General features: G+C 34.1%; 2 protein-coding genes across 2 annotated transcripts; both read left to right on the top strand.

The window, feature by feature from the left end:
• The first annotated feature begins 1,405 nt into the window (after window positions 1–1,405).
• LOC112090986 (probable S-adenosylmethionine-dependent methyltransferase At5g37970) lies at window positions 1,406–3,931 on the top strand. Its single transcript, XM_024163572.1, has 3 exons — window positions 1,406–1,495; window positions 2,330–3,004; window positions 3,587–3,931. The coding sequence occupies exons 1-3, from the start codon at window positions 1,406–1,408 to the stop codon at window positions 3,929–3,931; spliced, it is 1,110 nt and encodes a 369-aa protein (XP_024019340.1).
• A 1,714-nt stretch (window positions 3,932–5,645) lies between these two features.
• LOC21390196 (probable S-adenosylmethionine-dependent methyltransferase At5g37970) lies at window positions 5,646–10,124 on the top strand. The gene is made up of 4 exons (XM_010095016.2): window positions 5,646–5,730; window positions 7,932–8,050; window positions 8,601–9,230; window positions 9,780–10,124. The coding sequence occupies exons 1-4, from the start codon at window positions 5,646–5,648 to the stop codon at window positions 10,122–10,124; spliced, it is 1,179 nt and encodes a 392-aa protein (XP_010093318.2).
• The last annotated feature ends 4,116 nt before the right edge of the window (window positions 10,125–14,240 follow it).

The raw sequence follows: 14,240 nt of genomic DNA on the forward strand, positions 1-14,240 counted from the left end.
ATTCCTTAGTTTGTTTATCAGTTGGCTTTTCAGTTAATATGGGTTTTTCTGAAGTACATACATATGCAACTTTTTTCATGGTTAGGAAAAATAACATCTTCTGTTTCCATCTTTTAAAATTAAGCCCCTCAAAGCGAAAGGGCTTGTTTAAATCACCAGTAGCAGAATCGATTGCGGAAGTCATAGCAGAAGAACGTCTTAAAATTGTTAGTGCAGAACACAAAAGGAACGAATTTACCAAACAAAATCTTGGGTTGAGTCGCGGACTAAGTCGCTTTCTTTAAGACGTTTCGCGGCTCTGCCCAAGGTAGTACAAGCAGTATACCAGCCTCGTCGTCCCCAGGATAAAACAGCCCAGAATCACCTCTGTCTCGGACCATAAAACAGCCCAGAATCACCTCTGTTTCGGACCTCCTCTGCACTGAAGAAAGCCGGAATACAAACACCCAAATATTGCTCGGAAAACAGAAAGCAAGAAGAAAGTTTTTTCTTTTGATTACCAGAGAGAGCATCTAAAAACTTTATATCTCAATCTATCCTCTCTGCCTCTATTTAAAGAAAATTGTATACAATGACGATGAGGAAAGTTAGGAACAAACCATGAGAGAGTGGAGAGGATCGTGGAGGAAATCATGGACCAAGTCATTCTTGTTCAGAGACTAAGTCTTCCCCTTTTTTTTTCGTTCAAAATAGCAACTTTATTTGTTAATAGATAATCTCTTTAGATATAACCACTTTTATTTTTAATTAAAAAAAAAAAATTCACACTGCTCCAACAGTTTCGTCTACAGATTTTTGGCTAGCTTGATTCTTAGATTAGATTAAACTAGTTTACACCCTCTAAGTTAACAGCCGCTTGATTTTATCACTGTGGCCGAAAAAGTGAACAGTAGCACCAATGTCTCTTAACATGACGCAGATTCGACTTCTATGTCTCCCCATTTGTGTCCCTTTCATATCCCTCTAATATTATAATACATCAATTAAAATCATGTCAATTAAAATACCATGGCACATAAACGAAAAAATAGTCATGTGAAAGGGGACATATGAATCCAATCTACCTAACACTAAGACAGCTCCCAATTATAAAATTTGAAAAGCCAAAGAAAAAACATTATTGAAGAGGGTTCTTTTTTTTTTTTTTTTTAAGCTTCTTTAATTTGCGGAGATGCAAACGGGATACCTGTGTTTCCTTAGCAAGAAAAATATAAAACATATTATTGATATTAGTCAACAATCAGAATAACTTTTAAAGAATATTATCTCTTAATTAATAAAAGTCTTGGCACGAAGGTAGCAAATTGACCTTATCTACCATGTAGTAGTTAGCGTGTGCTATGTGTTCATCAACATCCGCTGAAAAAGGAAGAGAGACCAGAGAGTAAGTTCAGAAAAGTCGAAGATGAGCAATAACACGGCCATAACGCCTGAATCATACCCAATGAAGGGTGGAGATAGCACTTACAGCTACGCTAAGAACTCCTCTTTCCAGGTTTCTATCATCATTTATTCTTTGCTTATACCTTATATATGCATGTATGTATATATGTGTGTGTGTATATATATATATATATTATATGATATAGTTGTGTGCGTTTCTATTCTTTGGTCATGCCATATAACTCTCTCACTTGGAGCATGATCGCCGTCATATATACATGGTTAAATCAAGTACAGTTTTTAACCATCGGATGCAAGCATAATCATGTCACCATATTGAATAAGTACGACAATTTAGGAGAATTGACAAAACTATGATGGTTAAAGACTAAATCCTACCTAAAATATAAGAAAGATTCACTGATCATAATTGTACCTTTTGTTTGTTACTTTGTTATACGGATGTTTCTAAGCCTTTTTTTTTTTCAAAAAAAAAAAAAAAGAAAAAACTTTTCAAAGTGATGTTTTTAATTACTAAGAAGAAAATTTTGTAGTATAGTACACATAAGTGACTATTATTAGTAGGATACAGTTTGAACTATCTTATATTGATTAAGCTATATTTAATTGTCATACTTTCTTAATATGATATGATTATGATATAATTAAGCGGTTTAGAGTTATCAATTCTCTCAATTTATTTCAATCCATTGGCTCATTAGTGTTTCTTTTGAGAGCCAATTAGTACTTGCTTTTCAAGCATATCAGCGCATACAAAAGTTACTCTTCAATTTTGTTTCCATCAGACCACTGATTTAGACAGTCACGTGCTCGTATGCATAAAAGTTTCAAGAATGTGCAGAAAACCTGTATTTCGAGGAAAATTGTCTCGAGAAGCTAAATTGACTTCCTCTTTTTTTTTTTTTTTTGGTCTAAATCATTGCAGAAATCAGCAACAAATATTGCAAAGTCTATGATCGACGAAGCAATCACAGATTATCTTGACATAAAAGATTTCTCTTCAGCATCATTGAACAATAAATTCCACATAGCTGATTTGGGATGTTCAGTTGGGCCCAACACCTTTATTTCTATGCAAAACATACTTGAAGCTGTTCAACAAAAGTACCAATCTCAACTAGGTGATCAATATCCTCATAAATTTCCAGACTTTCAAATCTTCTTCAATGATCATGTCTCCAATGATTTCAACACACTTTTCTCTTCTCTACCCCCCGAGAGGCAATACTTTGCGGTCGGTGTGCCAGGGTCTTTCCACGGCCGGTTATTCCCAAATTCATCTCTCCACTTTGTGCAATCTTCATATGCAGTCCATTGGCTCTCAAACTTACCTGAGGAGTTGCTTGACAAGAACTCCCCCGCATGGAATGGAGGAAGAATTCACTATATAAATGCCGACGATGAAGTAGGCAAGGCTTATGTAGCTCAATTTGCTAAGGACATGGCAAGCTTTTTGGATGCCAGGGCTAAGGAGATAATGGTTGGAGGTATGATGGTGTTGATCATGCCTTCAACCCCAAATGATGTGCCTCATTCTAGGATTCCTTCAGGTGTGATGTTTGATCTTCTGGGGTCTTCTCTTATGGATATGGCTAAAGAAGTAGGTCCCTTTTCATCAGTTTATGGAAACATTTTATATCTCCTTACTAATCAAACGCCAAATTTTGATTTCTTTGCTACGCATTTCCTATTGAGCAGTTCCAAATTTCACACAAATTTTTAGTCATATCACACTTTGTTAGATACCAAAAGTCTCGCATGGAATAATTAAAAGATGACTAGTGGGTCATAAGCCCTTAGGTTACCCTCCTCTTACAAGCCGATTTTGCAACGATGAGTTCTGCCTAATAGGTTTGTAGCAAACTTGTAGGGGTATATGTGGTTACCATACCATCGAATACGGTGACCACTGACCAGGTCGAATCTCAAAGGAGGGAACTGACCACCCAACTTAGGTGGTTAGGAACCGATCGAAGCTGACCAATTCTAATTGGCTTCTGGCAATTAGTTCTTGACCGGTTTTGGATTTTTGTTAAACAAACTTATTCAAAATTTACTTCTTATTTTGAATTTCATTTTAATTTATTTGAATAATCAAAATTAAAAGATCCACTAGTAAGTATTTTCTACGTATATAGAATAAAAGTTACTAGAAAATAATGGTCGTGGATTTGTACTGCAGGAATTAATCAGTGAAGCTCAAGTGGACTCTTTCAACTTGCCCTTGTATGCTGCTTCCCCAAAGGAGATGACAGAACTCATAAATCAGAACGGGTTCTTTAGCATTGTGAGAATGGAGTTAAACAATCTTTTTTCATGTATAGATAGTCAAACAACTGGAAAATCATGTACTATGCACCTGCGAGCTGCACTGGAGGGTATAATTGTCAAACATTTTGGAAGTAAGGTAATAGACGAAGTTTTTCATAGACTTTATGAAAAAACTCAAGAGTTTTCTGAAAGGCTTGAGTCAAGCTACAAGGAAGGAACTCAGCTTGTTCTTGTGCTGAAACGCAAATTAAAATAACTGATTAGACCGTTATGTGTTACTTTTTTCCAGTCAGAGACGTAGAATTTGGTGATGGGAGAGAATAATGTCTGGAGTTATATATGCATAATTTTTATATGTACATTTAAATCTATACATGTAACGCCGTGAAATTTTCTAATGCTTAATTAGATGTAATCATAGTTATTATTGTGTTAATTAAAATTTATAAAGTGAATCCATGCTCGAATACTTAGCTTGTAGGTTCTATCTACGTGTTATAGTTCTAATCACTGTATTATTTTTCCTCACATTGTTTCATTCTAGCAAACATAATGTTAGTGTTAACCGCATGTATAATTATACTAACAGATCTAGGTTTGGGATTGTTTGTGCTTTTGACAAAAGTAATGTTTACTCATAAAGAAAAGGCTATAAGTGAAAGCATAAAAAGCAATTATATTACAAAATCAAGCTTCTAAAAAATAATCATAAACGTTTCATAAATAGATTTGAGTATTAGTTCTAGTTAAGGGAAGAACAATATGCGCGGCAAAAAGTCGGGGGAAAGAGCTATAAAATAAAGAAGGAAATTATTATGTTTTGAATTGCTGCTCACTCATTAAAACATGCTTCCAACAAATTCTGAGCGTTTTCCAGGTTTGAAATCCTGCCCCAACACAACTTCCTTCTCTTAGCCAACATCTCATAATAAAATTAGACACAGACAATTACTTCTTATGGAAAAATCAAATGCTAAATGTGATTATTACTAATGAGCTAGAGACTTCATCGAATTCACCTCGATACCTAGATCTGCAAAAGCAAATCCGAAATCCTAAGTTTACAGTTCGGCAGAGGCTTAATCGGCTTGTCATGACCTGGTTTTACTTGTCCCTCACGGAAAGCACGGTAAGCTATAGACAGCTCCTGAAAGAAGCCATGCTACAAAATCTCAATCCAGATTGCTTAAGCTTCATACTGAGATTTAGTTTCCGTAGAAGACAACACTAACTGCAAATGAATATGTTAGAACACAGTTAAACAATAGGATATTGCACAAGTTCACTTGGCTGCTCTCTTTTGTTGGAGTACTTTTCTGAACATCAATGCTCTTCTACTTGTGTGACAACCATCAATCCCTTGAGACACAATGTTAAAAAAGGATAAGTTGTGTAGTCCCACATCACCTGAGGATGAAGATAGATCCTGGTTTATAAGAAATGACACTATCTCCTAATAATATAAAGTCTTTTAGGGTGTAGCCCAAAAGTCAAAACCGTGCAGGCTCAAACACAAAGCGGACAATATCATACCAAGTGAGAATGCAGATCGTTACAACCTACTTCATCATTCTCCGCCTTTACTTGACTGCTCCACCTCTGGGGTGAGCCTGGGATTGGCACGCAGATGACACTCTCACACTCAAGTCAAGCAAAACTGTTATGGAGAGATTTTAGCAAAGAATGGTAAATGTGGTAAAAGGAGGCCCCAAGAAAAAAACTCAATATTCTATTTATAAAGTGAATGTCTTGATCAAATGAGTATTTTCAATTTCACGTGATTGTGACACATCTATCTTTATTGGGTTAAGATATCCTTCAACATTCATTCTTTGGAAAAAGCCTAAGGAAGTTTCCAACCCAGGACACATGCGCTACCATTATTTACTACGCTGCCCCAACACGTGGTGCTTTTGCATTGGTCGCCCTAACATGAGGACATGTGTTGTGTTATGACAGATTGCTCTATCATGTCGACATGTGTCACTTACATCTCTCTCAATCTCGATCTCGATATGTCGAGGTTTTCTAGTGGCATTGATCTAGCAGATAGAGGTTTGTGGCCATCAACCTCAATCCTAGTCAGAGGTCGATCTGGGACACGTGTCATGTGCCTAATTTATATAGTGAAAATCCCCAACATCTTTCAAACAACAAGAAGCTGCAAAAGCAAATAAGTTCAACTTTAGAAACAAAAATAAGAACAACAATCCTTCACAAAACCAAATGCTACAGACTGGTGGTTCTAAATTTATGGGCCTATGAGAGGAGATTTCTCGGTGTTCTTCTTTTTAAGGTCCGATATAGAGATAAGCCGAAAATCTCTCGGCCTTGAAGACCACCATAGGCCGAAGGGAAATGTAAGAAAAGGGCCGATTACTTTAGATTAAAGATACAACAGAGTCTATTTTACATGTTACGCACCCTCCAAATCAACAACCAATTATTCTATTACCGTACCGCAAGTCCGTTTGGTTCATGGATTAGAATAATGTGATTAGAACTATTTTTAATTTACGTGTATTTTTTGTGAGAGTGAACCACGAATCATAATTCGAATCAGGAAACGAATCCCTCTACCAAACATCACAGTGCTCCACGAAAAGTTTCGTTCTACATTTTTTTTGTCAACTTTTTCCTTTTTTTTTTCTTTTTTCTTGTTTGGATATTTTTCTTCTTTTTTCTTTTTTCTTTATTTTCTTTATTTTTTTTCCCTTGCCCCTTCTCCCAACAATTTCTTTTTTTCCCCCCTCCAAAAAATGGGTTTTAAGTAGGATTTCGTACGTAATTTGTTATTTCATCGTTTCATTCCAGGGTTTTTTTTTTTTTGTCAACTCGTCTTTTTGTTTTTTTGTTCCTTGCCTTTTTTGCCTTAAAAATTCCTTTTTTTTAATGGTATAATCTTCTATATTCGTTCTGAAATGTCTATTTTCAAAATACTTTTTCCATTTAATTTATCCTTATTATCAATACTTTTTTTTTTTTTCAAATGCGTCGTTACTCAACTATTATATTAAGTCCCCTGACTTTCATTTCGGTTGTTTTTTATACGGTCCTTCTAGCTTTAATCTTTTTTCTACTTGTTCTTGTTTTATTTCACTTAAATTTTTTTATCCTTTATTTTGAGACGTGTTCATTAAATTACTTATTTTTTTTCTAATTTGTTTCTATCCCGTAATGCTTCTTTTTTTTTAATCCTCTAAAATGATATTTTAATCAAATATAGACTTTATAACTGCTATGAGATTTTGATCAAGACAATGGTGTTTGGTTCTTTTGTTCCAATTTTTTGTTTTTTGTTTTGTTTTCCTTTTGTTCTTGTCTCTATTAAAATAGTTTATTTTAAATGTATCCTTATTTAAATAAGAATACCAACGTGTCTTATGTTGTCTCATAATTTCGACCAAAACGACGCGTGTTTAGATTGATTCTTTTTTTTTTTTCTTTCCATGTTCTGTTTTTTTTTTTTTTCTTTAAGTCTTATATTTTAAAATATGACTCGTTGAAATATCTTTTATGATTTTTCTCTGTCAATATTTTTTTTCCAAAAATGTCCCTCCTTATATATTAATATTTTCAGCTATTATCATCTAAAAACTTAAGGCATGTTCTTTTGTCTAAAAAATTCAAAAAAAGACAATTCGAGTTCCAACTTTATTCAAGTTCACGTTATTTTAAGTTTCAACTTTATTTAACTTTATTCAAGTTACAACTTCAACTCTCAAATTTAACTCAAAAACTACATTCAAGTTACACCCCAAAAGAACAACCCCTTAATCTTCATGGAGCTATTATTATCTCAAAATTTAATCTTCTTGGATATTTTTTTTCCTAATTACTTTATTATAGAATCATGTGACACCTGAGAAAAAATTGTTAAAAGTTGGCCTTTTATTGGTAGAACTGCCAAGTTGCAAGTTCTGTAAGTTAGAGGAATATATATATATATATATCTTTTTTTTTTTTTTTTTTTTTTTTTGCTTCTTTTGTAGAGTTTATTGTCCTTTTGTTGTTTAAACAATGAAATGTCCCTCGGATACTCTGGCGGGACCTAAGTTTTATAGGGCACAATCAGTTTCCTAGCAAGAATTAAATATAATATCAGTCAGAAATCAAAATAATTTTTTAAAGAATAATTTTTTTTTTAGCCATAAAGTTCTTTGCATGATGCAAATTGACCTTACCCAGCATGTAGTATAGCTAGTGTGTGCCATATGCTCATCAACATTTGCCTGAAAAGGGGTGAGAAAGAACAGAGGGTAAGTCCAGAAAGAGAAGCTTGAATGTGAGCAATCAGACGACCACAATGCCAGAATCATACCCAATGAATGGTGGAGATAGTACTTACAGCTACACTAAGAACTCCTACTTCCAGGTTTCATAATCCATATTTCTTTCTTGTTTATAATATTATATATATATATATATATATAGTAGTTGAGTTTTAATAGTTACTTTATATGATAGTTATCTATCAAATATAGAAATTTGATAACGTGACATTATAAGAATTTATAGGTTTGTGTGTTTTTACTCTTTGCTTACATAACATAGTGTATGGAGTAGAACATCGGGATAATTTTGTGATAAGAGAAAAAATATTCTATCTGTAGGACATACTTTTAAACTATTAGATTAAGTAATTAGATACTCTAATGTCATATCAAAGAATTCTACGTTTTTATTAATTTTAATATCCAAAGCTACACGAATGTTAAATGAATAACTGTTGTGTTTATTACATGATTGTTTGTACGACTTTTTTCCCCTTTCGAAAGTGATTTTTTTTTTAATTAGTAAAACCGTTGGGTCATTAGTGTATCTTTTGAGCCAACTACTTTCTCCAGCATCTTCAAGCATATAAACAGATGCAGAAGTTATTCTTCACTTTTAATTTCTTCATTTTTTGGTCTAAATCATTGCAGAAAACAGCAATAAATATTGCAAAGTCTATGATCGATGAAGCAATAGTAGATTATCTAGACATAAAAGAATTTTCTTCAGAATCATTAAACAATAATACATTCTGCATAGCTGACTTGGGATGTTCAGTTGGGCCGAACACCTTCAATTCTATGCAAAACATAATAGAAGCTGTTCAACAAAAGTACCAATCTCAACTAGGTCAAATTCCCGACTTTCAAATCTTCTTCAATGATCACGTCTCCAACGATTTCAACACGCTTTTCTCTTCTCTACCCCCCGAGACCGAGAGGCGGTACTTTGCGGCCGGTGTGCCGGGGTCTTTCCACGACCGTTTATTCCCAAATTCCTCACTCCATTTTGTGCACTCTTCGTATGCAATCCATTGGCTCTCTAAACTGCCGGAGGAGTTGCTTGACGAGAACTCCCCGGCGTGGAACAGAGGAAGAATTCAGTATTGCAAGGCTTATGCAGCTCAATTTGCTAAGGACACGGCGAGATTTTTGGACGCAAGGGCTAAGGAGATAATGGTTGGAGGAATGTTGGTGTTGATCATGCCTTCAATCCCAAATAATGTGCCTCATTCTATGTTTGATCTTCTGGGGTCTTCCTTTATGGATCTGGCTAAAGAAGTAAGTCCCTTTTAATTAGTTTATGGAAACATTCTTAGATTCTGTTTAGTTCGCTGATTCAAATTTTTAATTTGAGTTGAGATGTGACTTTATGTAAAAATTTTTTATTGTAATAAAAAAGTTAAATGTGACTACTTTTTAGAGCTTCTTATTAATCAAATGTCAAATTTTGATTTGCTTCTTATGCATTTCCTATTGAGAAGTTCTAAGTTCCAAATATCACATGGATTTAGTCAAATCATACTTTTAAAAGTGTTTGTGGGTCCCGTAACATTAAAAATAGTGACTAAAACAGACAAGGAGAACTAACCACTAAAGACAAAAGCCGACCGATTCTAATCAGTTTTTAGCAATCGGTTCTCTATTAGTTTTTATTTTTTTATTTTTTGTAAAATAAAAACTTTGAACTTTATTATTAAATGTTTAGTTTTAACTATTTGCATAGTCAAAATATAAACGATCTATAATTACGAAATTTTAAGTTCATATATTTCTACGTATATAGAATAAAAGTTACTAGAAAATAATGGTCGTGGATTTGTACTGCAGGAATTAATCAGTGAAGCTCAAGTGGACTCTTTCAACTTGCCCTTGTATGCTGCTTCCCCAAAGGAGATGACAGAACTCATAAATCAGAACGGGTTCTTTAGCATTGTGAGAATGGAGTTAAACAATCTTTTTTCATGTATAGATAGTCAAACAACTGGAAAATCATGTACTATGCACCTGCGAGCTGCACTGGAGGGTATAATTGTCAAACATTTTGGAAGTAAGGTAATAGACGAAGTTTTTCATAGACTTTATGAAAAAACTCAAGAGTTTTCTGAAAGGCTTGAGTCAAGCTACAAGGAAGGAACTCAGCTTGTTCTTGTGCTGAAACGCAAATTAAAATAAATACTTAGACCGTTATATATGTATCTCCTACATTTTTTTTTTTGTTTTTTTGTTTTTGTTTTTTGCTGTAATAGTATCTCCTCTTTATCTCTAAAACTCCCATTTTTTGCTTTCTACTTTTGAAATTCGATCTGCCAACCAGCCAATTTACATGGCGGCGACAAAAATAAAGAGAGTTTTTTTTTTTTTTTTAATTTTTTATTTGTTTAAGTCTGAGTTATGTCTGTAATATTCTTTACCACTTATTAGATTGTTCGATAGCCGGGTGTAACCCAGTGAAAGTAGGATTTTCTAAACCACATAAAAATTGTTTGTATTCTTATTTTTAATTAATGTTTTTATTGATTAAATTATTGAAAAGATCTAACAAACTCACAAATTTATAATATAAACAAAAAGTTACAAGAGAGGAAATCAATAAAATACCAAACTCGAATTTCACGACGTGAAATAATTAAAAAATATTAATTTAAAAGTTAAAAATATATAGCATAACTAATTAATTGATTATGAGGACATTATAGACTCCAAAAGCTCTATTGAGTTTTTGATAGAGTTATAAAGGTTGTTTCTTGAGACCTAACCCTAAATACAACTTTGGATTTGAGTTGTATTTATAAGAGAAGGAAGTGATCGAGAGAGAATGAATTTAAGAGGATAAAAAGAAGAGAGCCCTGATTTTAACTGCAGAAATTTGTTTTGTGCGTTCTTACCACCATGCTCAATATTTAAGGACTAACGTAACGGATTAGCCAAATAAATAATCATTCTTTTGAATAGTTAGTTTTGGGCTTAACATATGCTAGTTGCCCAATGTAACAAAATAACGAAAAATAGGCAATAGAAAACGTAAAAGAACACACAGATTTAAGGTGAAAAAATCCAAGACGGGAAAAAACCACGGGCAGAGGAGAAGAAATCCTCTATATAAAAAATTGGTACAAGTGAGGAGTCTTATAGCGGCTACAGCAAAATATAATCATCATAATCCTAATCATACATCGTCCACATAATAAAGTGGGCCTATCGGCCCGATTCCTCTACTATCACTATAGATCTCTAAAAAATTTCATAATTAAAGTTCTAACACTAAATGTCACACTGCGAACTTTTCGAGCCGGACTAAAGATCAAAATAGTTGATAGATAGTGGTTAATGTGTAAAGATGAAAGCTACAAATTCATTTGTATCGAGGGTCAATTATCGCTTTTAGGCGTCGACTAAAACGACGGGTACATTTATCTCAAGTTAGAGCGAAAATGTAAAAAGTGTTTTAATGTGAAGGTTACGTCAAGGTTCCATTATAATATATAAAAAGTGCAATTGTAATGGTGAATAAGAAAGGCAGCGAGGGAGGGAGAATCTCAACTTCGCAATACTCTCTCCAACTCTAATCTGCTGGTAATTTGGTAAGAATTTTTATTTTACTATCGTCTTTTGACTTTTGCAAGTTTTAGCTCTTTTCACATTTTTGTTGTTGTTGTTTGTGTTGACATTATCTTGCAATTACAAATTACTACAGATACATATTTGACTTGTTAACTTCTTAAGCTTTTTATTCCTTTTTAGTGCCCCTTTGGCCTTTTCTATCAAGCTCAGTTATTATAAAAATAAAAAAAAATAAGAAAAGAAAAGAAAAGAAAGCTTCTTAAGCTTTAAGTTATGTAAATTCAAAAATCTATTAATTTTTAATTTTTAATTTTTATTTTTGTGATATTGCTTGATATGATGGATTGTACATAATATTTTCTTTTACCATAATATGTATAAATAGTATAATTGGTTGTTAAATTATAATTTTTTTAATTGTATGTTGTACAGTAATGTTAAAATATTTTAAAAGAATATTAGAGTCGCCATTCCTTATAAGGAAAAATGATAATAATGCAAAATCAAATAGAGAGGAATTCGACAGTTCTAAGCTTCCGACAGATCCTGGGCTAAGCATTCCAATTTTGAATTACAATGTAAACATTCGGGACGATGTTCGAAGAATATACTTGTTAAATCGTCCCTGTCAGCCCAAAGATCATAAATTTCCTTATTCACAATGCAGGGAAAAACTAAGATGTTTTATCCATGATTGGTTCAAAGAATATTCTGATTGGTTAGAGTATAGTAAAAGATGCTGCATTTTGTCTTTATTGTTATCTAATTAAATTAAATAATGGAGAACAAGCAAGTGGTGACTGTTTTGTTGGCAAAGGATTCAAAAATTGAAAAAAAAAAAAAAGGAAAGACTAGATACTCACGTTAGGGGTCCTAATAGTGCTCACAACCAAGCTAGGGCTAAGTGTGAAGCTTTCTTGAATCAAAAGTAACATATCCAACGTGCTTTAGACAAGCAAACAAATCAAGCTTGAAGCGACTATCGACTGTACGCATCAATTGACTGTGTAAGATTTGTTTTGCCACAAGGGCTTGCATTTCGTGGCGATGTCGAATCAGAGGATTCAAGAAATTAAGGTAATTTTTGTGAGCTTCTGAAGTTTCTAGCTAAACATAATGATGCTATAAAATCTGTTACATTAGGGGAATGCTTATTAAAATCTCAAATTAGTATCACCTATGACTCAGAAGGATATTGTAAATGTTGTTGCTGTTGAAACTGTTAATGTAATCATGGAAGACATGGGCGATGCATTATTTTCAATCTTAGTTGATGAATCTTGTGACGTCTCAATAAAAGAGCAGATGGATATCATGCTACGTTTTGTGGATAAGAATGGTTGTGTAGTTGAACGTTTTGTGGGTATTGAACATATTTCTAGTACAACAGCTCTCTCGCTTAAAACTGCAATTGAGGCTTTATTTTCTAGGTAGAAATTAAGCACATCTAGATTGCGAGGACAAGGCTATGATGGGGTTAGTAATATGCAAGGAGAGTTCAATGACTTAAAAGACACTTAGTTTGAAGGAGAACCCATGCACTTATTGTTGGGCGGTATTTCCGGAATCATTAAACATGCGATAAATTAAAAGGCTCGTCCGAGCCCAAGCTCTCCCGAGCCCAAGCTCTCCCGAGCCCAAGCGCTCCTGAGCTCAAGCGCTCCCGAGCCCAAGCTCTCCCAAGCCTAAGCTTGCCGGAGCCCAAGCTCTCCCGAGCCCAAGTTCGCCGGAGCCGAAAGTTCAAAGGTCGCGCGATGTTATCAAGTGAAGTAACTGACGCTAATTGAAGACATTGAATGGTTAAAAGTTAATTCTCATTGATTATTTATCAGTTTTTACTCACAAAAAGGTGAAGAGCCTTATTGTAATTAAGAGAGAATAAACTCTCGAATTAATGGGAGAATTAAACTCCCTCAATCCTAATGTACTATAAATTTTCTCAATTTGAGAGGAAAAGAGGAACACTCATTTTTCTGAATACAATTGCCTTGTGATTGTCATCATTTTGTTTTTGTTATTCCTTCAGAGGTTCTTTGTGTTCTTCGAGTGTTCTTCCAATTTCCTTAGATAATTTGCTTATTCAATCCAAATTATTAGTCTAGGGATGCTGGATAGGTGTTGGACGAAATTTTGCTCCAACATTTCTGGCGCTAGAAGGAGGGCCCTGGTGTGATTAACATCCACAGGTTCTCACCGGCACTTAAATTTTTCTATCTCATTGCTAGGTCATTTTCAGGTATGGCGAGTGACCAAGTCTCAAGTGCTCAACGTACCCATTCTGAGGGAACCCAAACAAGGGGACTCGGCGCTAATCCTGAAAAGGCACCACGTGCTCCTCGTCCACCAACATGCACTGACATGATCGAAGCACAAGTGGACACGTTGGTAGGGATGGTGAATCAGCTTATCACTACCTTTAACACAGTTCGTCCAGCAAATAACTGTTGCCTAAAATTGTGAATCTAGAATCTCGCAAGTGCACGAGTCAACAAGTAGTAAAATGATGAATAACCAAGTATCGTCCCACAGGGATTGAGTGTTTTTGAAATTAAATCGCTAAGTTAATTCTATTCAAGTTTTCAAGAAGAAAACTAAAGTTGATTTTAAGATGTTAAAAACTAATGATAATCTGACTGTAAGAGAAATGAACAACAAAGATAAAACTAATTAATAACAAAATGTGCAAATAAAATTGGCCAAAGTCACTGTGCGTGGCTCATAATTGCT

The sequence above is a fragment of the Morus notabilis genome, unplaced genomic scaffold, assembly GCF_000414095.1.
Source record: "Morus notabilis unplaced genomic scaffold, ASM41409v2 Scaffold2195, whole genome shotgun sequence".
In the NCBI taxonomy this organism is placed as follows: Eukaryota; Viridiplantae; Streptophyta; class Magnoliopsida; order Rosales; family Moraceae; genus Morus; species Morus notabilis.